General features: G+C 41.9%; 1 protein-coding gene across 1 annotated transcript; it reads left to right on the plus strand.

Moving 5' to 3' along the window:
- The first annotated feature begins 681 nt into the window (after nt 1-681).
- On the plus strand, nt 682-22274 carry LOC134487747 (transmembrane protein 178B-like). The gene is made up of 4 exons (XM_063289761.1): nt 682-1082; nt 14769-14882; nt 18036-18173; nt 20784-22274. The coding sequence occupies exons 1-4, from the start codon at nt 689-691 to the stop codon at nt 21026-21028; spliced, it is 891 nt and encodes a 296-aa protein (XP_063145831.1). The 5' UTR covers nt 682-688; the 3' UTR covers nt 21029-22274.
- The last annotated feature ends 2549 nt before the right edge of the window (nt 22275-24823 follow it).

Raw genomic sequence — 24823 nt, forward strand, 5'->3', positions numbered from 1 at the left:
GCACAGCACTTGGGGTACCAGCCTGGTGGTGCTGAACAGGCTGAGGGGCAAGGCTGTGTGAAGCAGGCCTTGGTGTTCTTTACATACAGTGAAATGAGGCGAAAGAAGCCATTGTTTTTTTAGCCCCCTTCCACGCTTAGAGTATTTTCCCATTCAAAACATCCCAGATTCTTAGCGGTCAAAGTCAGCAGCTTGTAGCGGGAGTGATGATGTGCCCACTCACACCATGGAGGCACGCACACACACCCCATTCCAATTTGAGTAATGTACGCCTAGGACTGAATCCTAACAGTGATAATGCCTTTAAATAGACATTTAAAAAATAGAATAAAAGCTATTCGGAGCTTTATTTATCAGGAACGCGCCCCCAGATTGAAATATCCTGGATCCGAAAGCTGCTTTTTGGGTGGGAGGGAAGGCGAGGGGGGATTTCTCTTTCTCTCCTCCAGCTGTGCCAGTCTTGCGCAAAAGCAGCCTGGCGCTGGTCCCGTCCCATCCCGTCCCGTCCCGTCCCATAATTTCAGTCGGGGGCGAGAAAGCCACGAGAGCCTGCAGGGGCGGGCGGGGAGGAACAGGTCCGGTGGCTGGCTGGCTGGCTGGCAGGCGCTGTGGCCCCCCGGCCGGGCTGCAGGGGGAGCAGCAGTGGCGGGCGGCGCGACTCGGCGGCGGCGGCGGCGGCGCGGGGAAGATGGCGGCCGCGGCTCAGGCGCTGAGCTGCTCGGGGCTGCTGCTGGCCGCCGCCGCCCTGGCCCTGCTGACCGTGGCCATCGGCACCGACTCCTGGTATGAGACCGACGCGCGGCGGCACCGGGAGCGCTGCCGGGGCTTCGGCCACAAGCGCAACGCCAACAGCAACGACCCGCCGGGTTCCATGTCAGCGCCCAGTCCGCACCTTCCCCTCCGCGCCCGGCCGCCGCGGGCCCTGGTGGCCGGCCAGACTCCGCCATCGGCTCCGCTCCCGGTTGCCGCAGCTGCCCTGGAATCGCAGTGCGGCCGCCGCTTCAACTCCACCGTCTCCGGCTTGTGGCGGCGCTGTCACCGCGCGGGCTTCGAACCCGAGAGCGAGGAGCTCATCCGGAAAGGTGCGGAGCGAGCGAGCGAGCGAGCGGACGCGCCCCGTGCAGTGGGAAGGTTAGGCTAGGCTGCGTTACGGGAGCGGGGTTTGGGCGCGTTTCCCTTCGAGCTACCCTTTAAGGCGCCCCGGGAGTGTCGCTGTCCAGGATGCTGAACCGCTGAGGGAGATGCCTCCAAGTGTCGCTCTTCAGCTTAGCTGTTGAGCTCGTTTGTGGTTTGAGAGCGATTCCCAGCCCTTTCTTTGGAGGGTAACCTCCTGGTCCCTCCTCCTGCTGCTTATCCACGAAATACCAGGTTTCCGAGGTCTTGAAGCCTTTCCTTTCATCACATGGTGGCTAGAAGCCTCAAAAAGAGCTGACCGCCGAACTGACTTTTCACAAGTATATGATTCCTAAAATGGGGCTACTTCCTTAGCTCCGGATCTCTAGTGTTCAGCTTCTGTAGGATTTTGTGTTGCTATGTGCATGCACACCCCTAACCAACCATGGAGTTGCCTTGAGCATAAAAACAATTACAGTGGTCCTCTGTACAAATTCTCATGACTTCATATGAACCAACTGATTGTGGATAAGATTGGCAAGGTTTTCTGTGATTGCAGTATGTTGGGAAGCAACGCTGGTGCTGAATGTATGTATGATCAGCTGATCTGATTTTTTACATTTGATTTTTCATGTGAACACATTCTTCCCTTACCAAAGGTCTTCCATCTGCTTAGAATTAGGAGTCCTTTTCTGATTCGGTGTACACCTGGAAACATTACCCTTCTATTACATCAAAAACACAGAGTCTTCTTTCATCATATAAAACTAATGCATTTATTACTGCATAAGCATTGTGGAATTCAGTCCACCTTATCAGATGCATAGAATACAACCCTGGGCCATGCTGGTGTGGCTTGGAGGGGAGAGTGAAACTAAACGGTGGAGTCAGAGGAAAGTGAAATACAGGAGTTGCAGAAAATGATAATTGCCTATTGATAGGGACCATTCAGAAAACAATTGCTGAGTGTGGCACACAGACATCCTGGCATTAGAGAGGTCCCTTTGTTTAATTCATTTTGATTAATTCTAGCTCAGGTGTTTTACAATAAAATAAGTCTCTGTAACTCTTTTTCCTAAAAAATTACTACTTTGAGGTCAACCTCAGACTATTTCTCTCATTTTTTAAAAATCCTGGCATGTCCAATGTCAGATTTCTGTCCATTTATTCCTCTGTGTAGGTGTTGGCCACTTTGTCCAATATAGTTGGTTAAGGTAGATGCCGGGGTGATCTATACGTAGCAGGCTAGTTAGCCTATGCCTTATGCATATAGGAGTGTGACAGTTTGTAGATTAATTTGCCTGACCAGATGAGGATATCCTTTCTGCAAGGTGAACACTGTATTTATGGGATGAGGTTATTCAAGGAATTCTACCTGCCTTTTTGGTGTTGAACATTAAAGCATCAGATCCAGGCCCTAAGTAGTTGCTGTGTTATATGGCTTTTATTGCATAATCTAGTTCATTTTAGTTCTAGGAAAGGCTCCACAGCCCTATTTAATGTGCCAGGGGTATGGCTGATGACACTGTGACATCACTAACCCAGGTGGGGTGAATTTTTAATATCCATATTCTGTGCTTCTCAGGGGTTGGGAAAGTTTTAAGGGGCTACATGATCCATAAACCTTTGCAGAGCCTTATGGCCACCACTTTGCTCAGTAATCCCCCCACCCTCACAATGGGAAAATAACCCAAACTGGGGAAGAGTGGAGAGGTTTTTGGGATGTAGTTGGTGCCTCAAGCCTTCATCCCTAAACTTTTGAAAATACAAGCTTCCCAAAATGAAAAAAAAAGAGTCCAAAAATGTTAGCCCCTCCATAGCATCAATTGTAGACCAACCTTGGGAGTTGGGAGTGGGGGGCATGGTGTGGCAGTCATTCTCCTCTTTCCTCTGGGGCTGGATCCAGTTGGTGTTAACAGGGGGAGAGATCTCACCCTAGACTTGTACTTTACAGGATCCCTCAGGGCTCCAAGCTCTCTCTGCTCTTGGTTAACATCTACCTGAAGCCACTGAGTGACATGATCCATCAGCATAGGTTGAATATGGTCAATATGCTGATGATATTCAATTATACATCTCTACCCAGGTCAACCAAATGGTGCCATAAAGGTCTTTTCCCAGTGTCTGGAGACTGTGGAGGTCTGGATGGGGAAGAATAGGCTTCAGCTTAGCCCACTAGCAAGACCAAGTCACTGTGGATTATTTTTTAATGTGTTTGTTTATTTATATGCCCCTCTCATGTTAATAACTTGGGTAGCCAACAAGCATAAAAACATCCCCCCCCATGCATACATACTATACATACATACATACAGCACATATATAATCAGTAAAAATTGCCAGGTTAAAAAGAAAAGATTCTTCCATCAGCCAAAGCAAAAAACACAAACTGGACTCCACTGACATCCTCACCTTACAGCCTGAGGGAAGAACCAAAGAACCAAATTTTTAGGCCTTCCAAAGAAGCAACAGGGTCAGGGCCATGGAACTTCAGGGTGCAGCTGTTCCACAGGGCAGGCATGGCAACAAGAAAGCAAGCTTCCTAGGTCCCATAAGATGATGCTGTTCTACAGAAAAGTCTTGGAGCATGCCCACCCTGGTGGTTCTGGCGGGACAGAAGAAACTGCTAGACACAGACAATCCCTCATGTATCCCAGCCTTGTGCCATGTATGGCTTTATAGGTGATAACCAGCATCTTGGATTGCACCCAAAAACCTACTGGAAATCAGTGCAGCTCACAAAACAGTGGTGGTACATCCTCATACCATAGTGTACCCAAAACTGCTTATGCTTACGCATTCTAGACCACTTGCTGCTTCTGAATATTCTTCAAGGCAGCCCCATATAGAGTGGATAGCAACAATCCAGCAAAACATGACTAAGGCTAGTGACATGAGGTCAGCCTCCTGATCCTGGAATACACACAAGTGGCACACAAGATGGATTTGTGCAAATTCTCTTTGCCATTGCTGCCACCTGCTCCTCAAGCAGGAGCCATGAGTTCAGGAGGACTCCTAGACTGTGTGCCAGTGCAGGCTGGGAGAGTACAATCCCATTCAGATTTAATCATGGACTCTCTCCAGATCCAGGGGACCCTAAAACCCACAGCCATTCAGTCTGGCTAGGGTTGAGATGAAGCCTGTTCCTCCCATCTAGACTCTCACAGCCTCCAGGCATTGGGAGAGGACATCACTTGGGCAGCCTAGCGAAGAGATGTATAATGAAGTATTATCAACATACTGACAATACTTACTCCTGTGCTGTTGCATGATCTCACCCAGCAGCTTCATGTACAGTAGATGTTACATAGGAGTGGAGACAGAGCTGAGCCTTGAGGTACCTCACAGATCAGAGGCCTAGGACTAGACTTCTTTCCCCCATCAACACTGACTGAAACCAACCTCAGAGGAAGGAAGAGAACTACTGAAGAACATGGACCCCACTCCCAGCTCCCTGAGCCAATTCAGAAGGATACTATGGCCAATGGCATTGAAAGCCACTGAGAAATCAAAATGGCCAGAACAGAGACACTATCCCCCACCAGAGGTCATCCACAAGCATGACTATATTATCTTGGTACTATACTCTGGCCTGATCCCAGACTGAAAGGTGTCCAGATAATCCATTTCCTCCAGGGCCCTTTGTAATAGTAAGCTTTCCAACTTTGCAACAGCCTCCCTAAAAAAGGAAGGTTGGAAACTGGATGAAAATTGTCCAGAATTGTTGATTCAGTGATGGCTTCTTGAGGAGAGAGAGAACTACAGCTTCCTTCAAAGCAGGCAGCACCGTCCATTCCCACAAGGAGGCATTCACCACCACTTGGACCCAATGACATGTTGTCTCCCAGGAGGCTTTAAACAACCAGGAGGGATATGAGGCTAAAATGCAGGTGGCAAGGCTCAAAGCCCCAAGGACCCTGTCTTATTTATTCCTCAGGATCATATAGATGTTAAACAGGAGTAATGAGTGTGGAGCCCCAAGCCTCCCCCCAAACCAGGATCTTTGGGCTAGATCTCTCCCAATCTGTCAACATGACTGTAACCAGCCACAAAGAAAGGAGGAGAACCACCACAATACTGTGCTTCCCATTTCCAAACTCCATAGCTGGCCGAGGAGGATACCATGATCAATGATACTGAAAACTACTGAGAGGTCAAAGAGAACCAGGATGGGTTCACCAAAGGTTATTGGTAAGTATGATCTCTATACCAATATTTCTCAACCTCAGCAACTTTAAGACGGTGGACTTCAACTCACAGAATTCCCCAGCCAGTATGCCGGGAGGGGAATTCCAGGAGTTGAAGTCCATCTGTCTTAAAGTTGCTGAGGTTGAGAAATACTGTTCTATACTATGCCCTGGTATGAAACTTGAGTTGAATGGGTCTAGATAATCCATTTGTTCAAGAGCTCCCAGAAGCTGTAGTGTGACTATCTTCTCAACAACCTTATTAAAAAAAGGAAGATTGGAGACTGGATGAAAATTTTCAGAACACTGGATCCATCAATGGCTTCTTGAGGAGGGGTGCCTCACCAGCTCCTTCAAGGAAAGCACAACCACCCCCTCTCTCAAAGATGAATTTAACACTGCATAGATCCAACTATGCATCATGTCCCCAGAGGCCTTAACCAACCAGAAAGTTGGGGATCTAATTAAACAAATGCCTGGATTAACAGCCTCAAGCACCTAGTCCACTTTCTCAGGAGTCATAGGATCAAATACCTCCCAGTTAACATGACAATGACCACAACTTGGCCAGTTAAACATGACGTGTCCAGTTGGAATCTAACTCAGAGTGGATGCGAGTAATTTTATCTACCAGATGCCTAGAGTATTCCTCACAGCAACTCTGTGACAGGGAACAGGTCATTTTAAACAGGGCCACTAGCCAGCTATCCATGGACAATAAGAGTGGAAAAATAACTGTTTTGCTGCTTTTATTGCCTCAGTGTAATTGTAATGTGGGCTCTCACACATGCTCAGTTGGATTTACTATTTGTCATTCTCTAATAATGCTCTAGGAATCTCTTCTGTTGTTTCATCTTCCAATATTCCAAGGAAAACCAAGAAATCCCACAGGATTGATGGACAGGGAGAGACCACATAAGAACCCCCTAGACCTGGGGATCTTACAACTTCAGTGTTGGATGGGATAGCACTCCCCCAGAGTGCTGGTAGGCATTGGTAGGCAATTTGGGGATCCTCTTAGATTCTGTTCTCTTGCTTGAAGAGCAAATCCATTCTGTGCACCAATCCACCGTGTGCACAAATTCCACCCTTTCCTGGTTCAGGAGATTCTACTTAGGGTAACTCATGCCTTGGTCACCTCTCATTTGGACTGTTGTAATACCGCTACATAAGGCTGCCCTTAAATACTATTGAGAAGCTACAGCTGGTCCAGAATGAAGCACCCCATGTAGTCATGTACTCACTGTGGTATAGCCGTGTGGTATACCCACCACTTTGTCAACTGTAGTGGCTCCCAGTAGGCTTCTGCATGCAATTCAAGCACTGGTTACTGCCTTTGAAATCCTTCATGGCACAGGCTGGGCTACCACCTATCTGATTACTTATCTCATGAAATCCGATTGGGTGGACATACTTTCTATGAAAGAATGCCATGGTTTTGCAATGGTTTAGGATTATGGATATGATTGTGGTTTGGCCTTTGTTGTACTCTATCTGTGGTCCTATGCCTTTTATTGTTTTTACTTTTGTGGGTTATTTTTTGCTTTTTGTTTTTATTTCTATTTTAGGGGCCAAGAGTCACAATTGCAACTTGGGTGGCTATATAAATCACATAAGTAATTAAATAAATGAATGCCCTGCCCACTTTCAGGGACCACCGAAGGGGTCCTTGGCGTGCATATGACCATGGCCTAGCTATAAGAAGCAATCCTGATTATGGGTGCCATTATTGAATCTTAAATCCAGATGCAGCTGTAGGCCTTTTCCAGGGGAATAAGTAGTAGAGACTTAAGCAAAATATTTTTGATGTACTGTCTGGCATTTGTACTAAAAATGTATTTCTGATTGTTAAATAGCAATGGATGTGTCTGCCAGTCTGCTTCCATCCTTCTTTTAATTTTTGAATTTCAATGTTTTTGCTTCTGATCTTACTGAAAAAAAAATGAACAGAATTCTTCCCCATCCCTATAATCTTGACATGCACCCAACAGCTTTTATAAAAAGCAGCTATTGCCTTGTGCTACTCAAATGAGATAACAGTTATCTTCATTTTTTCTATATCATTGACGCAGGAGCCAAAGGCTGAGAATGTTGAGCTTCTGTATGGTAATCACTGAATCACATAGTTTTCCCAAAGGATATCCTTCAGCTGAAACAGTCGTGGAAATTGCAAAAATAATGGATTGGTTGCAATAAACAGAAATACGTGTAATTCCGATATGAACCATATCAGAAATTTCACCTGATTTCCTTACATTTCAGGAAATTGTGGCATCTGTAGCTTACAGATGATGATGCGGAATAATTCTTCTACTTCTTAAAAATATATCCTGCTCTTCAGCATTACTATGTGTAGTAGTTAAAAACTAATTTCAAATAATAACAACAGGAAAAATTAGTTTAAACAACAATTATAGACAGGGCACATACAGATACGCATATCTATTACGCTGCTGGTTTCTGGAATAAGCAATGCTATGCAAAGTGTAGAAAGGGAATAAGAAATAGTAAGCCAAATAAATTAAAGAGCTGAGATAAGAAAAGGAAACATAGCTAAATCTAGTTTATAGCAACATCACACTCTTATACCTCTCCATACCTTTTTATCTTGGCAACTATCCTTGCTTCAGCTGCATCTATGCACAGATTCATTCATGGCCTGTTGTTCTTTAAACCTCTCATCTCTTTCTTTTTCAGGATCTCACCGATTCCATCCAACCACAATTTTCTCAGTCTCCTCCTTCCTTCCAACCTTCCGCAGATACACAAGTTCATCACTGTTAGTATTTTTCACCAGTTGTGTATAACTTGCAATGGTTCTCTCCACCTTTTCTGTGCAACACAGCTACGTTCATCATTGTTACATTAGTTTTTAAGTCTCTATTTCTTGTTGCATTATACAATCTGTCTAAGATTCACTGAAAAAAATTGAGTTCTCAACCAACAGCACAGCATTATCTGCATACAAAAGTACACATAGGTTCATGTCTCCAACCAATACCTCTTACCATCACCACAAGCATTTCTTACACCTTTATTCATAAATGCATGAAGCAATCAAGGGGACATCACATATTCTTGTCTTACTCCCTATTCAGTGTTGAACCATTTACTAAGCATTCCATTTATTCCCATATATACTTTACTTCCATCATACATGATTCTTATCACATTCAGAAACCACCCTTCTACTCCATACTAATGAAAAATACATTTTCATACATAGACTACTCAATGAGCTTCTGAAGAGTAAAACTTGGGTCTGCCAAAAACCATAAAGTCTTGCATAAAGCCATATTGCATTTCCCAAATTTTCCTTGTTATTACATTTTATACCCCTCCAGTTAGAATTCTACCAAAAACGTTCCAAGGCACAGTTAACAAATTGATTCCTCTGTAGTTTTTGCATTCACTTTTGCTACTTTTTGCTTTGTTATTGTGGGTCAATAACCACATTCTTCTAATTGTCCGGCACGCGTGCAGCCTTCCTGCATAGACATTAAAGAAGTTGAACTCTATAAGCTCACCACTTCCATACTGAACATTTTTCCTGTTATACCTTCTGCTCCTACAACTTTACCATTTTTCAACATTCTCCCAACATTTAAGACTTTGCTTCATCCATTTTTTTTCTTGGGCACTGACATTGATAACATTTATTTCAATTGTTCGAAATTCCCATACAAATATCCAAAATACTCCTAGCATTTCTTCCCTTCAATTTCATTCCACATCAATTTCTTGTTTTGTTTTTTTTAATTGTTCACTCTGATGGTGGCACTTTTTTTAGCCTTTTTCATCCACTTCCAGAACTTTTTTTTAAATTTCCATAAAAATTGCTTTTGAACAATAAACTATGTGATACACATTAAAATCTGAAGAAAAGTGGAAGAAAACTGTTTGAGATATTTTAGGAATAACTCTTAACAGATTAGAGTGCAAACATATTGCTGGTTGAAGGCAGCATGAAAAATCCTGTGATTGAGCATTACCTACTGCTTTACTGGCAGAGTAACTCATGTCCTTGGGCTGCCTGTGGAACACTCTGCCACTAGAGCTGTTCTGCTGGAGTGGAAGAGGAAATTGTGGTGTGCTGGGACAGATGCTGGAGGGAGTGTCATTCTATCTGGGATTGGTGTAGGACACTCTGTCCGATTACATTGAAATAGGTGGGGCAAAGTGCTTCTAACATGGCATCAGCGAAAGAGCAGGACAAGGTATGATTACATTCTGCCACAGAACCTCCTGCATGCTCCAGTTTGGTAAGCTTGTCCAAAGATGATTGTTTGAAAAGAGTTCCAGTTCCAGAAAACTTTGATCATAGTTGTAAAGAAGTCATATATTCTTTCTTTCTTTCTTTCTTTCTTTCATTCATTCATTCATTCATTCATTCTACCTTCCAGTCAGTCTTGATTCCTGGCGACTGCCTAGACAAGTCCCTGCAGCTTTCTTGGCATGATTTCAGAAGTGGTTTGCCCTTGCCTCCTTCTTCCTCAGGCTGAGAGAGAGGGACTGGCCCAGGGACACCCAGCTGGCTCGGTGCCTAAGGCTTAAACTCCTGGTCTCTCCCTTGCTTCCCTTTAAATTTGGAACGGCCACCCCCAAATGCATCCCTAGAATCCATTTTCAAAATTCACCTCTTCCTGAAGGTTTGGAAACAAATACAAGACTATTTTACAGGTATTTCTGCAAGTTATTCCTGCCTCTGTTTCCCCTTTCCTGTTCCCCTCTGCATACTTTTCAGTTGTCAGCTTTGGGAAAGGGACCTGTCAAACATCGCCTTTGTTAAGCCCTGCAGTGCTAAGCAAAGTTGAGAATCTCCTGTTCCTACCTTTGTAGCAAAAGTAAAGCTGCAGCATCCAGTTTCCAGAATCCAGAATCCATTATAAAACAATCAGCTGCTCTCCTGCATTTAATCCTCACACAGATGCATCTTCTGTCTTTATTAAGTTTCCATGCTGATTTTATCCACTGAGAGGCAATTCATTTATTTCATTTTATTAATTGGTATTTTCCTGCATAATATTTCCTTCTCGCTGATAGGCCCCCCTCCCATCTAAAGGCTTTCTGTTTCCACCAATGATGCCCAAGGAATTTAAAACCAATTCTGTTGGTTGCTTTCTAAATTCCATCTCTCCCTTGTGACTCTCCCAAAGCTAATGCATATATTGGATAATAAAGCCAAAATCTGATATAACATTAGGTGTGTATAAGCCCATTAAATCCAGCATCTTAAGCTCACCTCTGTTTTGGATTGTGACTTCCATTTTGTGTAATAGATTTTGGAGGCTGCCAGCCTACGAGGTTGGCATGCCTTCAGAATCACTCCTCCCAATACAACTTCACATCACTTTTGTCACTATGGCTTTTCAGCAGGGGGAGAGTGTATGGACCCATGTCCATATCCAGTAGAGTAGGCTCCTGACCTCACGATTTTTGTCTCACCTCTGGGCTTTTGCTTCTTTATAGTTTCCCTGCCTGATCTTTTAAGACACAGCACTGACCACAATACATTGCTCACAGTAGGCATAAGGGAAGCAGCTTCCTGAATGACATAAAATAAGCCCACTTCTGCTGGCTGAGGCACCTTTTAAAAAAAATGGCACACTGTTGGCAAACTTCACTCTTACGTTACAACTCAAAAGAGTTAATTTTTAAATTAATAATCACTGCTATTGAATTTTGGTTGCCATCAAGGGACCACGATCTGAAGCCCCAGAACTGAAGATGGTTCCTTGGGTGAAACCCCCAGAACCCTCTGGTAGTAACGACCAATTTATACTTTTTAACAGTCCTGTTGGATTGGTGTAGCATAGAAGTCCCAGCAAATGAATGAATCAATTAAAACAGGACAGGAGGGGAAAATCATTAAATATATGGGAAGAATATTAAATTTAATTGCATTTAAATTTTAAAATTAATCAGTTTTAGTCTCTCTCTCTCTCTTACTTAGAGACACACTCTGCCCTGCCACTTGCCACTCAAACACTGTGGCTCTTGGGTCAAAGAGGTCACATTTCTCTGACTGATATCAATTCCATAAACACAGACTTAATGTTAAAAGACAAGCTAAGGTAAGACAAATGACCAAGGGACGAAGAGTCTGGGTCAGAATCAGTAACATTTCCACATTCCCCAAGTGTGCAGTTTAAGAGAATGCCATAAGTGACATCCCTTCACACTAAGCTAGACATCAATGTGGGTATCAGCCTATCAAAGAAGTTGACAGGCATATGATATTTATAATGTATAATACACATTGAGCAAGGATAGTTTTATGTTGAGTGGGCTGGGTTTGCTTTCCTGATACTATAAAATGATAGGTTTGGTGGAGAGCATTGATTAATCCATGTCTTGTTGTGATAAGATAAGGTACTATGCAATTGTGAAGTATCCTCTCAGTGTTCTGGGAACGTTATATTTATTTTTAGCCCCAGGTTCCTATGGGTAATGATCTTTCCCAGCATTGAGAAACCACAGGACAGAGCCATCTCATATGTGTTACTGCTCCGTCTCATTTCAGCATCAGCCTCTCTGCTAAAGTTACGGATCCAGAATTTAATTCATAAGGCAGTGATTCCCAGCTTTTCTTTTATAGAGATCACTGCGTCAACACTGGAAGATTTAAGGCCTACCATATACCCCAAGAGTCAACATTGCAGATAACATACAGTAGGTGATATCCCCAGTAGCATCTGCAGATTGTCCCCAATTAAATAATAAAAGAAATACTTATTTTTTAAAAGCAAAATGGCAGAAACTATGCCAAGTTGCCAAACCTCATGAGATATTGGTGTGTCCACCTAAAATCTCTTCAAGTTTTGAATAAGAAAACAATCTCACAAGATATTGATAATTTTTGACAACTTATTTTTATTTTGACATTTGCACCAGGGACCACCAGAGCACCAGTGGTCCTTGTATCACAAATAGGAAACCATGGCTTTAAAGGAAAAAGGGTCCTCAGCATGAGGTGATGTCCTAAGTGTGCCACATCTGATGGCAAATGACTCTGTTGCATTTCTGACTTGAAAAACTCAACACGAAGACTGCAATTCAGGACCAAACATGGAGAGAAGGAAGGGTATACGGTAGATTTCTGCGTTGAGGTCCTGTATCCTGACTTAGTTGAAGCCAATCAAAAAGAGCACCAGAGCAGTGAGTTGTTTTCCTTTGAAACACAGAATGTGTTTCTGCTTTTATTCAGAACTTGTAATTTGAAAGATAGAGAGACAGGCTGTCAAAAGTGCTATTACTTCTTTCTGCACAGATGGGGAAGGGACAAAGTAGGACATTGTTCCTAACAACAGTAGGAGCCAGACTAATCTCTCTCTTATACACAAGCACAATGTCATGTTTAGTTACTATTTGAAATTCAGACCACCAGAATTGCAAAGAAGTTTCAGAAAGGTAACTAAAATGAAGAAACTAGCACTGATGATGTTACCTAGTTGGGTAATGAAACATCTGCAAGCAAACAACCAAGTTCAGAGAGCAGCAAGGACTCCACAAAATGAAGAAATTAAAGACATTAGTTAAATAGCAGATGGGCATCCCTCGGGGGATGAGCGAGATAAATGAAGTATATGGCATCATCACACAAATGCTATGACTTAAACACATAAGTCAGATAGTGGGATGCAAAAATGCAAGTGGCCCTTGTGTGATGATGTCAGCATGCATGTGTCATCATTTTGGCCTAGTTGAAGATGACACTGGATGCTGCTGAAGTAGCATTTTAAAAGAAATCAAGTATCAGTAGAAAAGTACCTTTGTTACCACTGACTGAACACTATAAAAATATTCAAGAAGCCATGTAGGAGTCTTCTTTAAGTTAGCTACAGGAAAATAACCCAAACAGGGAGGAACAGCATGGTAGAAGGAGCCCCAGTGTGAACAACTGGGTGATTTCAGAAACTGACAACATGTCATTTTCTTTTCCCAAGCAGAGGCTAGACAGCTAGCTATCCCGATGCTTTAATTTGGATCCCTGCACTGAAAGACTCAACAGTACAAAGGCCTTTTCCAACTTTAGGATTCTGTGATTTGGATTCCAGCCTGATGAAATTGAGGCTTATGACTCTTGTGATGGGGCTGCATTATGTGTGCATGGAAAGGGGTCTGGGTTACAGTCTTGCTACCATTCTGATAAGTACTGCTGAAGTACATTTAATACAAATACTTCACCACCACCACCAGGAATTCAATCATATTTGGAAAGGCCACTTATTCACATATAATACATCTATTTTCTATCACAATTTCCCTTTATAAAAAGCCAGCAAAGATTAATTTTTACACATTTAAACAAAGAGAAATGTAGGAGCAATGCAATTATGCTTTTTATTGATTTTCATCACTCTCTAACAACTGAGAAAAAGTAATACCATTTGTTTAATGTTCATTAAACATATATTTTTCCAAGTTTGCAAAGGCTACATTAGATCTGACATCTCATGATTCACATAAGAATCATGCTTTGGAACCAGGTAAGAGTTGGAGCACGTGATTCCAGGTTGAAACCAAGGGTCAGATTGTTTCTGGATCTGAGTTTTGAAGCAGGTCAGAGGTCTTTGCGCAGCCCTAGCAGCAGACCAGTAAACATAATCTTTTCTTGTGTTGTAACTGAAGCAAACGATGGTAAATCAATCAGAAACAATGCTGGGAAGACGAATTTAAGGAATTAATTCATAAGTGCCAGAATTTTTGATGCTTGAATCCTCTTTGACTTACCAAAGCCAGTGAAGATTGAGCTAAGGGGAAAGCTGGGTGGCATAATGTATTGAAATTATGTGATTAGTAATAGAATCATGCATTGCCAGTTCTGTGGTTTGGCTTTCTAATGATTATCTAGAGCAAAATAACTTTTAAAAGGCCATTTGTGGGCAGATTTAATAGAAAAATGTCTTGAGTCACACAGTAGACAATTCACCTCCATTCAAGAGTGCCCGAGAGTGAAATCACAATATTAATTCAAATGCTTCTTTAAATTTCTGCTCTTTTCTTCTGTAGCAGACATCCTCTTTATTGTTATCAATGTACCCACAACCAACAGACTAGCCAATTGCATATCAGTAGTTCCTCTTTATGTGATATAGCGGCATAATAGCAACAGCAGCTTCGTGTGTATAGAACACCCCTGAATACTAAAAATACTTACTGACTGAGTTCAGATAATGTAACAATAATGCGGTTTGTTTGGTTCTGTATTATATACTGCTGAATCACTGTGGCTTGATAATAAGTAATGAAACTGGACATTACAACTAATTTAAGAAACTAAAATTAAAACAAATAATGGTTCAGCATGGGGATGAGTCTAATCAGTAACTTCTTGATTAGTAATTCAATTTCTCAGTTACAGAAGCGGTTTAATGTGATTTATAGGCAGTAAGGGGAAAACAGCATTACCAATGCCTTTGTTCAGCTATAGAATCCCCAACTGCACACTGCATTTGTCTTTTGCAGGAGTCATTCAACGTTGCACAGCTGTGAAATATCACTACACTTCATCTTCCCTGCCACGCAACCTGCCTATTAATGTTACTAATACCATCCGCCAGGATGAATGGCATGCCCTCCGTAAGTGTCCCAAGCACATCCTTGTATGTGCTTTATTTGTTTGTTTGTTTGATTTGTCCCCGCCCATCTCCTCCCATTGGGGGACTTGATGGGAGTATTAAATTTATCAGAACCAACTGGCTATTTGCGAGAATGATCCTCAGGTCCCTCCTAGGACTTCCTCTCTCCTTCTCCTTCTCCCTCTCCCTCTCCCTCTATATATATATATCTTGTCTTGTGATATATATCTCAAGAGATATATATCTCTCGGTCTGGTGAGTGTCAAAGCCACTGTCCTGAACAATATCCAGAGCATCCAGGAGTACATCAGTAAGATGGCACCCAAAGATGAGCTCCTGAGAGAATGCCTGAGACAGCAGCAGACATGGGAGGAAGATCAAGCAGAGGAAGTGCCATGGCAAGATAAGATCCTGCATGGGATGTACCATTGACAGATAGCTGAGCTGGCTGACACTGGGAAATCCTACCAGTGGCTGGAAAGGGCTGGACTAAGAGACAGTATTTAGGCACTGATCATAGCAGCACAAGAACAGGCACTAAGCAGCAGGTCCACAGAAGCAGGGGTCTACCACACTAGACAGACCCAAGGTGCAGACTGTGCCTCAGAGACAGTCCAACACATAGTGGCAGGGTGTAAGATGCAGGCAGGAACAGCATACACTGAATGGCACAACCAAGTAGCTGGCATTGTTTACGGGAACATCTGCACAGTGTATGGGCTAGACCCCGCCCCCCAAGTCCAGATGGGAGATTCCACAGAAGGTCATGGAGATAACAGAGCTAAGATCTTGTGGGACTTCCAAATCCAGAGGGACAGGCAGGTAATGGCCAATCAAACAGACATCATGGTAGTAGACAAGGACCAGAAAACAGCAGTGGTGATAGATGTAGTGGTGCCAAGTGATAGCAACATCAGGAAGAAGGAGTATGAGAAGCTGGAGAAGTACCAGGGCCTGAAAGAGGAACTAGAGAGGATGTGGAAAGTGAAGGCCAAAGTGATCCCAGTGGTGGTAGGGGCACTCGGGGCTGTGACTCCTAAGCTGGGAGAGTGGCTCCAGCAGATCCCAGGAACAGCATCAAAGGTCTCTGTCCAGAAGAGTGCAACACTAGGAACAGCTAAGATACTGCACTGGACCCTCAAACTCCCAGGCCTCTGGTAGAGGACCCAAGGTTGAGGAAGATACATACCACCCATAGGGGTGAGAAGGGTGTGTGTGTGTGTGTGTGCGAGTATGCTTTGTTTCTGTAGAGAAAGATACATATGAAAGCTAGCACATCAAGGAGAGGTATATTCTTCTAACAGGCATATTAGCTTTTCATGTGTGTCAAAAGCAAGTATGCTCCATGTTTGCTCAAGAATGGTCTGCTGTTTTGCTTACATATTTAGCATTTGAATGCAAGAAGAAAGTGAATATAAATGGAACAAGTTGCTTGCCTTGGAATAGTCTGGATTCTTTCAGAAGCAAGGAACTAAATCAGCCATTTACCACCTTTCTTTCCAGATTTCTTCCTGGAATTTCCGATTAGTTTAGTTGAAGAGGACTGAAATAAATATATGTTACTCTTAGATGTCTGAAAATGTGCATGTTTGCATCCAGAAGGGCCAGAAGACAAAAACCTGAAAAGATGATTCTAGGGAATTACAGTTCTTAACCATATAATGGAAGCAGTGAAAACACCATCACCATCAGTTGCTTATCCAGATGAAGCAAATCTACCTGTTCTGCAGTCACCTTTCCCCAGCAGGGTTAAAGCAGTTTGGAGGGAGTTATGGCCCATATTTCACTCTGGCCTCCAAGCTGCAAGAAGAACCTTGCATGTTTTTGCTCAGGTGTTCCTGACTTTTAAGCCAGATATACCCCTACAGCGCTCATTATACAATGTTCAAGAGCTTATTTCTCTGGGATCATCACTTTGCGTTAATTTATACCTTATACCAAGAAGGGCAACCTGAGGCCCTCATGATCTCATGCAGCCCTTCCAAAACATTTTTGCAGCCCTAGAGCCTAATTTGATTACACTTGCACAGTTTCCTGCTATTTTGCAGTAGGAAGCCCATAGAAATGGTTAAGTAAGCTCTAAAATAGCCTTAACGCACATGGTTAAAAGAGAAATTCTCCCTCTCCCAAGGAAAGAAACCAGAATTCTGGCCCTGTCCATTTGGTTGGCACAACTTTACCTGCTGCAACACTTGCCTCTCAAAAAAAAAATGAAAAAAATGAAAAAAAAATATAACTCTACCCCTGACTAGGCAATCCATTTTTATATTTTTGCCAAGGAAGCAATGGAGGCACGATCAGAAAATCACTTAGAACTCAAGTTTGAGGGGAAAGATCATCTACCTTAATTCAGAGGTAGATGTTGCTCCAACCTGTTGCCCCCCAGTGTTGGACTGCAACTCCATTATGGTAGCTGAAATCCAGTATATGTGGAGAGCATAAGACTGGAGGACCTTAGTTAGCAATTCCCCCATGCCTTCACTGCTACACTCTTGATCACTTATTAGCCATTTCTTTTTCCACTCCCATTTGCCTGGTCTGTTTACCTTCTTGAACTCCTTGTCAAGAGGCAACCAGATTGAGACTGTGGCAGGATTACATCATAACGTAATGCCCTCTGCAACTAATCACTGATGATCCCATATTCACTGCCTGATTGCACTGTATTGCATTGTGCTACACTGAGCTACAAGGCAGCACGATTGCTTGTACATTCAAGGAAACTGCCTATCCGTAGAGTCATGGATGATCCCAGAAAAACAGAACAACACTAACTAACAAACAGAATATTTTCAATGGAGCAGGTTTACACAGCTAGTCCCTTCCTGTTGGCAAGATTCAGTTATGAAAGAGACTTTATACTTGTTGGAAGTCCTAAGGCTTTGCTTGGTTTGCTTTCTTAATTGCTTTATAGAGGTCTCAAAATTCACAAATCTCCTGCCCTAAAGTGAACCCATGTTGCAGATCTCTAGAGCAGTCTTTTCCACATTGGTCTGGACTTAGAACTCTTATCAGATCTAGCAAGCTGGAATTGTAGTCCACATACAGCTGGAGGGTGCCAGCTTCGAAAAGGCTGCTCTACAGTTGCCCAACTAACTCTCTGTGGGTGTTCTCCCTCTTCTTCCTTTCATGCACCAACAACGCCTCCCCTCAGACCTGCGGAGAATGACAGCTGGCTTCATTGGAATGGCAGTGTCCATAATCCTCTTTGGATGGATCATTGGCATGCTGGGCTGCTGTAAACAGCATGAGCTCATGCAATATGTAGCTGGACTGCTCTTCCTTATGGGAGGTGAGTTTTTTAATTATTATTTTTGTTCAAAATACTTTTGAATGTGATACTGGCATTTGTATTATGCATTATATGCAACGAATCCATGCCTTAACAGAGGAATTGAGTTCATAGATAAAAGAACTTTGAACAGAGAATGCCATTATTTGTATCCACTCAACTTCAAAATGCTTGGAGAGTTTTCAGATGAATGAATGAACAAAATAATGGTGTTCAGCTAATAGGCTGTAACCTAAACTTGGCATGCCAGTTAAATTTGTAGAAATCCAGCACAAGTTTGATTCGGGGATTCGAAGAGAGTAATGCTGCTGGCTTCTTTGCCAGATGCACGGTTTTCCTCCCCATAAAGATTACGCATGGGCATTGTTTAACTCTGCAGATATCACTGAACCATGACTCTTGCTAGCCCTTGCTAGCATAGCTAGTTTGAAGGATGCAGTGGAACAACATATGGAGCCCACCCATTGCCTGTCTCTAAAGCAAACTTTCAGAGCTATGTCATAGTTTGCAGGAAGACTTAGGGGGCACGGGGTTTTCTGTGGAAGCCTAGAGGCAAGTGTTGAATGGCCACTTTTCAGTGAAACCACAGCTGCAAATTTTCTGCATCAACTGAACAGATTACTTCTGTGAAATAATTTGTTTCCTGTCTCCATTTCAGTAAGGGCTGTTAGCTTTTCAACACTCCCCTATGGCTGTGCTTTAAGCTGCAGTTAAAGAGGCAGGAATTAATACATGAATAATCTTCCCCTAGCATGAAGACAAATTATATTGCAGAATTATAGCCAGAAGGTAAGACTAACTTATTTAAGTACTGGTTAAAAAGTCTGCTCTTACTGCCTCTCCTTTGTATTAACTCACACTTCAAACCCTTTTAGAAAGACTTCTGTGATTTGCTCATTGTTGCTAATCTGAGGGTTTTTTTAGAATTTAATTTTTCTCCATTTAATTTATTTATTTTATGCATACATAATTAACAAAATAATCTTTAATCTAAAAAAATAAAATTAGAAAAGAGACAACTCCAAACAAACTAAAAATACAAACTAAGAAAAGAAAAGAAATCAAAATTATATTTTATACTTATCAATAGTCACTAGTTTAGTGACTAATTCACTACTATAATATGAACAGTGCAATCTGTGGGTTGTTAAAAGCACAGCTACGGAGTGGGGGGCAGTTAGAGTTGACAGCTCAAAAGGAAGAGAACAGATGCAAGTAAACTGAACACTCTTCCTTCCATCCATTATACCAGTTTTCATATTGATGGGATCGGATGGTTAAACCTTTCAGGAGAAACCAAGAAGCAGTGCAGTATTCTACTAACTTACCTGGCAGGGAAGACACCATGATTACAAAGAAAACAATCAAACCACCAGATAATTCGCCTGTGTCGATTGGTTTATAGCAAAATTAGAAACGGATCACATGCACTTCAGGTTGGAACAAAATTGTTTATGTATAAAGCACATTACAGGCCTTACAAACAACATCAAAGTGTAGGAATATTTCTTAAACAACAATGGTGTTTTAGATGACCAAAAATACATGGGACTGATGGCAACAGATGCTACTACTAGCTAGTATTTTCATGAGAAATCTACTGAGGAGATACAGGAGTGATGGCTATTTACCAAGATAAGAGAACGACACCACAAAAACTGTGTCCCTCCCTTCCTTATTTCTAACATTTTGATTGCTAAATGGCACAGAAGTTGGTGGCTTTTAATGAAGCTGCTACTTCTAGAGATGTAAGGAAACAGTGTAGTCATATGCTCAGTCTCTCACCTTGCAAGCTTTAGGGTAACCCCAGGAACCATCCTCTAAAGCAGTGTTTCTCAACCTTGGCCACTTTAAGCTGTGTGGAGTTCAACTCCCAGAATTCCCTGGCTGGGGAATTCCACACAGCTTAATGTGGCCAAGGTTAAGAAACACTGTTCTACAATCTGAACATTGCAGTGTTTTTACTGCAGTATATTGCAGTGCAGCTCTTTGTGTGGCAAGATTAGCATGCAGTGCAACTTTAAAGGAAAGACAGCTGATGGAAGAGTTCAGACAAGGAGGGTGTCCACAGGATATGGTCTGAAAAGTCAAGATGGTGGGCACAACAGTGTGATTGAGGCTCCACCTGCTTTTTTTTTTTATGCCCACTGCATGTGCAACACACACAAAAAATGGGTGAGCTTCCACTGCACCATCACAACCGCCATCTTGACTTTTTGGACTATATTCTGTGGATCTCCTTGCAGACAAGTATTCAAAATGTAAAGGTCAAAGAGGCCAGAACAGCTGTAAAAGCACTCGGTCAGTTGAGACGGCTGCATGCCGAGGAAGGGGCAGGAATCAGAGTAATGAGCCTGAGGAAAAATCAGGAAACTGTCTGTACAAGGAAGTATTTCATTTCTGTATTTTTACCCCGCTGGCAGAGATAAAAGCTGGCAGCTTCACATGCCTGATTCTTTTTTATATAAACTTTATTGAGGTTTCAACATAAAGGTAAAATACAAGAAGATTGAAAAAGATTGAAGAAAGACTAAAAGAAAAAAGAAACATGTCTGATTCTGCCTTTGGCAGGGAAGATGTTACACATCCTTTCTCTCTCCTCCTCCTCAGGCACTTGCTGCATCATTTCCCTTTGCACGTGTGTGGCTGGGATAAATTTTGAGCTGTCTCGCTACCCTCGGTACGTTTATGGATTACCAGAGGACATCAGCCATGGCTATGGCTGGTCCATGTTCTGCGCTTGGGGCGGCCTGGGACTGACACTGCTAGCAGGGTTCTTGTGCACCCTCGCTCCCTCTCTCAATACCCCTCGGACTGTTGTACAGAAACCCAGACAGGAAAATGGAGCTGTGTGACGCGGAGAATACCAACGACTCCCACTAGCCCACCGCCCATTACCAGAATGCAATGTGGACATTGGAGATCTGCAAACCAGGTTGGAACTAAGGGGCTCTATTGCTTCGGCCAAGTCATGGAGGAACGCCACCCCAAGATTCTCCCGTCTGCCTGTTTCTGATTCAAATCAACCATCGGGTTAATTCTTTAATTCTTATTCCTGTTTTTTCTACAAGAGTTTCTGTTAAATAGGCTTGTGGTGCTATTAGACCCATTGATCGTTTAAATGGCATCAGATTTTTCTTAGGAGCAGAAGCCAGTGTCAATTCTGTTTGATGCCAAGGAGTTTTATTTCCAAGAACTGGAAGGTCAATTAGAAGTGAAGGCCAAGGAGAAATCCGCTCAGTCTCAATACTGATTCTCTTTTTCAGCAGAGATCCAATGCTGGAATTAGTCTACTACCTGAAGCAGTCCTTGGTCTGGAGGAAGGCTTTAAACATTCAGACAGAGAGGGAAATATTCTCAACCCAGGCTGTTCAGTATCTTTATCTTGTTAGTTCTGGAAGTCAAATATGCACTTAAGTACCTTGCAGCAAAGTGCATAATAGACTTCAGACCCTTCCAAGAATATTTCCACAAGGGGGCAGGTTGCAATGATGTAGTCACCTAAACTGTAGAAGTGATCATTCTCATGAATCAGTTCAGGATTGCACAAACCTGATCTGGTCCCTTACGCCCTTGCAACAAGTCTTGTTGATCCGGTTAGAGCACTATGTTCATTTGCAAGGAAGAAATCACAGATGAAGCGAACAAGTGAGCCAGGCCCACTCTTCAAATCACGTAGCTGCTGTAAAAGGCAACTTACAATTTGCAGTCCATTTTCAATCCTTCCAGAATATAGAAGAAACTTTGTTTTGGAAAAGGAGCACAGACCCTGAAAAACGTATGTCCTCTCGTAACACAAAAGGAGGCAGAACTCATAACAGGGATCCACAGTATACAGATGATTATCAAGCTGAGCCTAACTCAGGAACATCAACAATGGTGCTGAAGGGAAGCCCTGGTCTTTCCTCATTGTATTTCTTTACTGTCTCCCCCAAAGACTGCACAGAAGCCTTTGTTGAAGGGCTGTTATTGTATTTTGAAGTGGCATGTAATTAATTAATCAGTGCTAAAGTTAATGTATTCATGGCAAGTGTGATTTTTAAATGGAAGTTGTACATTTCAAGAGGCATTGAATTAAAAGGCTTGGTTACATTAAAAGGAGAGAAATTCTTTCCCTTTAGATTTCTTTTACATGTTATAGCTGCAAGAGAAATACTGTTACATAATATTTAGTATCTCTACAACGATAAGGAAGCACCATATGATGAAACGTATCAGTCCTGGTGACCAAATCTCAACATAAACAGGCGTTCGGTATCAGGGCCAGTTTGGCAGCAGAATAAGGAAGTTGGGGCTGTTGACTTTTCTTCCCCTCTTGATATTTTATATAATTTATCTGACCAGCTATGCAAACCTGTAGTCTACTGATCAAGTAAGTAGCCAACATAACAGGTGAACAGAAGGGGAGCAGGAACTGATAATGATTTATTGTAATACACTGGAGGCCATTCAGTGTGTTACACCAAATGACTATCAGTGAGTGTAAGGGCTTTCATGGAACACATTCATTCCTGGAGGTCAAGTGAGTTGATCTAAAAATGCTGAGATTGATTGGTGGGGCCTACAGAGACTGAAGAGTCAGGGACAACCTGATGCTAGGAATATAGTTGAATAAAAACTACAGTACATAGTGGAATGGAGACAACCATAGTGCTATAGGAAGAGAGTTTTCCAAAACAATGGGTGCTACAGCAAAAGATGAGAAGGGTATACTGGGAAGCTGTCACCCTACATATGATAGCATACGTTCCAACAAATCAGCATTTTCATATTGGGTAGACTTATAGAATTGTTATGTATAAGAGGCCCCAAAACAAATTTAACACTAAGATGCTTTTCTGATTAATGATGCTTGGAGTGATTTTCAGATGGGCAATGAAATTCAACAGGCACCTGTAAATTATACTATAAAAACAGATGTTCCAGCCATGACAAAAACATTTATTTTTATTTTATTTTATTTTATTTTTATATATATATATATATATATATGAATGAATGAATGAATGAATGAATGTATGAATGAGATTATACCATAGAAAAAGTGATTTTAGACTTAGGAAGTACTAGGGTCTTGTCAAAGATGTAAATATGACTGAACTGATAGGAAAGAGTACCACAGTGCTATTACAAATGTTTGCAAAAGCAGGAGCTGGTCAATGCATTGCATTTGATTTTTTAAAAAAACTTTTTAAAGAAAAATGAGATCACTTGTCTAAGGAAAAGGAAGAATCAAGAGGGTCAAGTCTCTCTAGAATGCTGAATATTATTTTTAAAAAACATAACAGATGTTAGAATGTATATTGTACCTCAAATCTGAAAAAGTGCTACCAAATCCAAGAGAATATAGTAACAGGATGAGTTATCAAGTCACATCAGAGATGACATTAGAGTTAAGAAATTTCCCTCAAAGAATAAAGAAACTCTGGTCCAAGTGGAAGACTAGTGCAATTGAGGGGAAAAAAGAATACATCCTTTAACAACAAAAAGATAATAAAAGATGCATGAAAGATGTCAATGTGTATATAGCAAATAACATTAAGGTAAACAATTAAAAATCCTTAAATATATATTCAAAGCAGGAAACCAGCTACAAAAATGATTTGAGCCTTGGACAAGGGCACTAAGTGTGGTCAAAGAAACTGCAGAGAAGCCCAATTAATTCTCTGCACCAGTCTTTACGGAGGAGGATGCTCAGGTATCAATTTGCTTTTTCAGGCCTGAGGCAAACAGGGTAACAAAGGAGAAAGTTTTGGTCCTGGGAGAAAAATAGATACATCTCTAGTTCCAGATGGCATCTACCTCAAGGCCTCTTAAAACACAATCTTCCTAAAATTGACAGCTTTTCCCCAGGGACTGGGAAATGGACAATGTAATTATAATTTTAAAAAGAGACTGAAAGGGGATATAGGACATTACAGACCAGTTATTTTGAATAAATCACTGGAAAGTATTATTAAAATTATCAAGTATCTAGAACAAATTTTGTTGAAGAATTACCAACTGCAAGGGCAAAATCCTGTCTCAGTACACTTTTCTGAGCGCATTAACAAGCATGATCCAATATATATTGTATACTTGAACTTCAAAAATTGTTTGAGTTCCCCACCAAAGACAACTGAGTAATCAAGCAATAACAGAAGAGGGAGGAAGGGTTTAGATTAAAAGTGTAATGTCCACAGTGGAATACATTAGACAAAAAAGGATGGAGCAAATGGGAGGATAACACTAGCAAACATATTCTACGCTACTCTCAAGATCAGCTGAAATACTAGCTGCTAGGTAGCAAGAATGGAAGAAAGCTATTCCAGCTATGAAGGACTAGCTAGGCCTTTGGCCCAACGCAGCAGTGATCTTATGTCTGTAACGAGCAGACATTTTCAACTTCCACTTTCCCAACAAAAGCTTTCCAAATATTGCTGCCAAGTTGATTTATTTCCCTGCGAGAGAAAAACTATTCAATATCTGGTGGCTAAATCTAATTTAAATCCAATTGTTCATTTTTGTTCTGGCTATGTTCACCTCCAGCCTAAATTTTTTTTTTACCTCAGAGTCGAAGTGATCTTGGTTCTTTAAGTCAAAGAAATATACAGTAACTTTGTACTGAATTGTGTAAAGGATCTGTCTTTAGTCAAAATGCTGTATAGGTG

Source organism: Candoia aspera, chromosome 1, assembly GCF_035149785.1.
Source record: "Candoia aspera isolate rCanAsp1 chromosome 1, rCanAsp1.hap2, whole genome shotgun sequence".
Taxonomy (NCBI): domain Eukaryota; kingdom Metazoa; phylum Chordata; class Lepidosauria; order Squamata; family Boidae; genus Candoia; species Candoia aspera.

Excerpts from the sequence above, each read along its gene's own strand:
- LOC134487747 (XM_063289761.1), top strand. The coding sequence starts at position 689 with ATGGCGGCCGCGGCTCAGGCGCTGAGCTGCTCGGGGCTGCTGCTGGCC. Across the intron at positions 1,083-14,768 it reads CGAGGAGCTCATCCGGAAAG|GAGTCATTCAACGTTGCACA; the intron begins GTGCGGAGCGAG and ends TGTCTTTTGCAG. Across the intron at positions 18,174-20,783 it reads ACTGCTCTTCCTTATGGGAG|GCACTTGCTGCATCATTTCC; the intron begins GTGAGTTTTTTA and ends CCTCCTCCTCAG.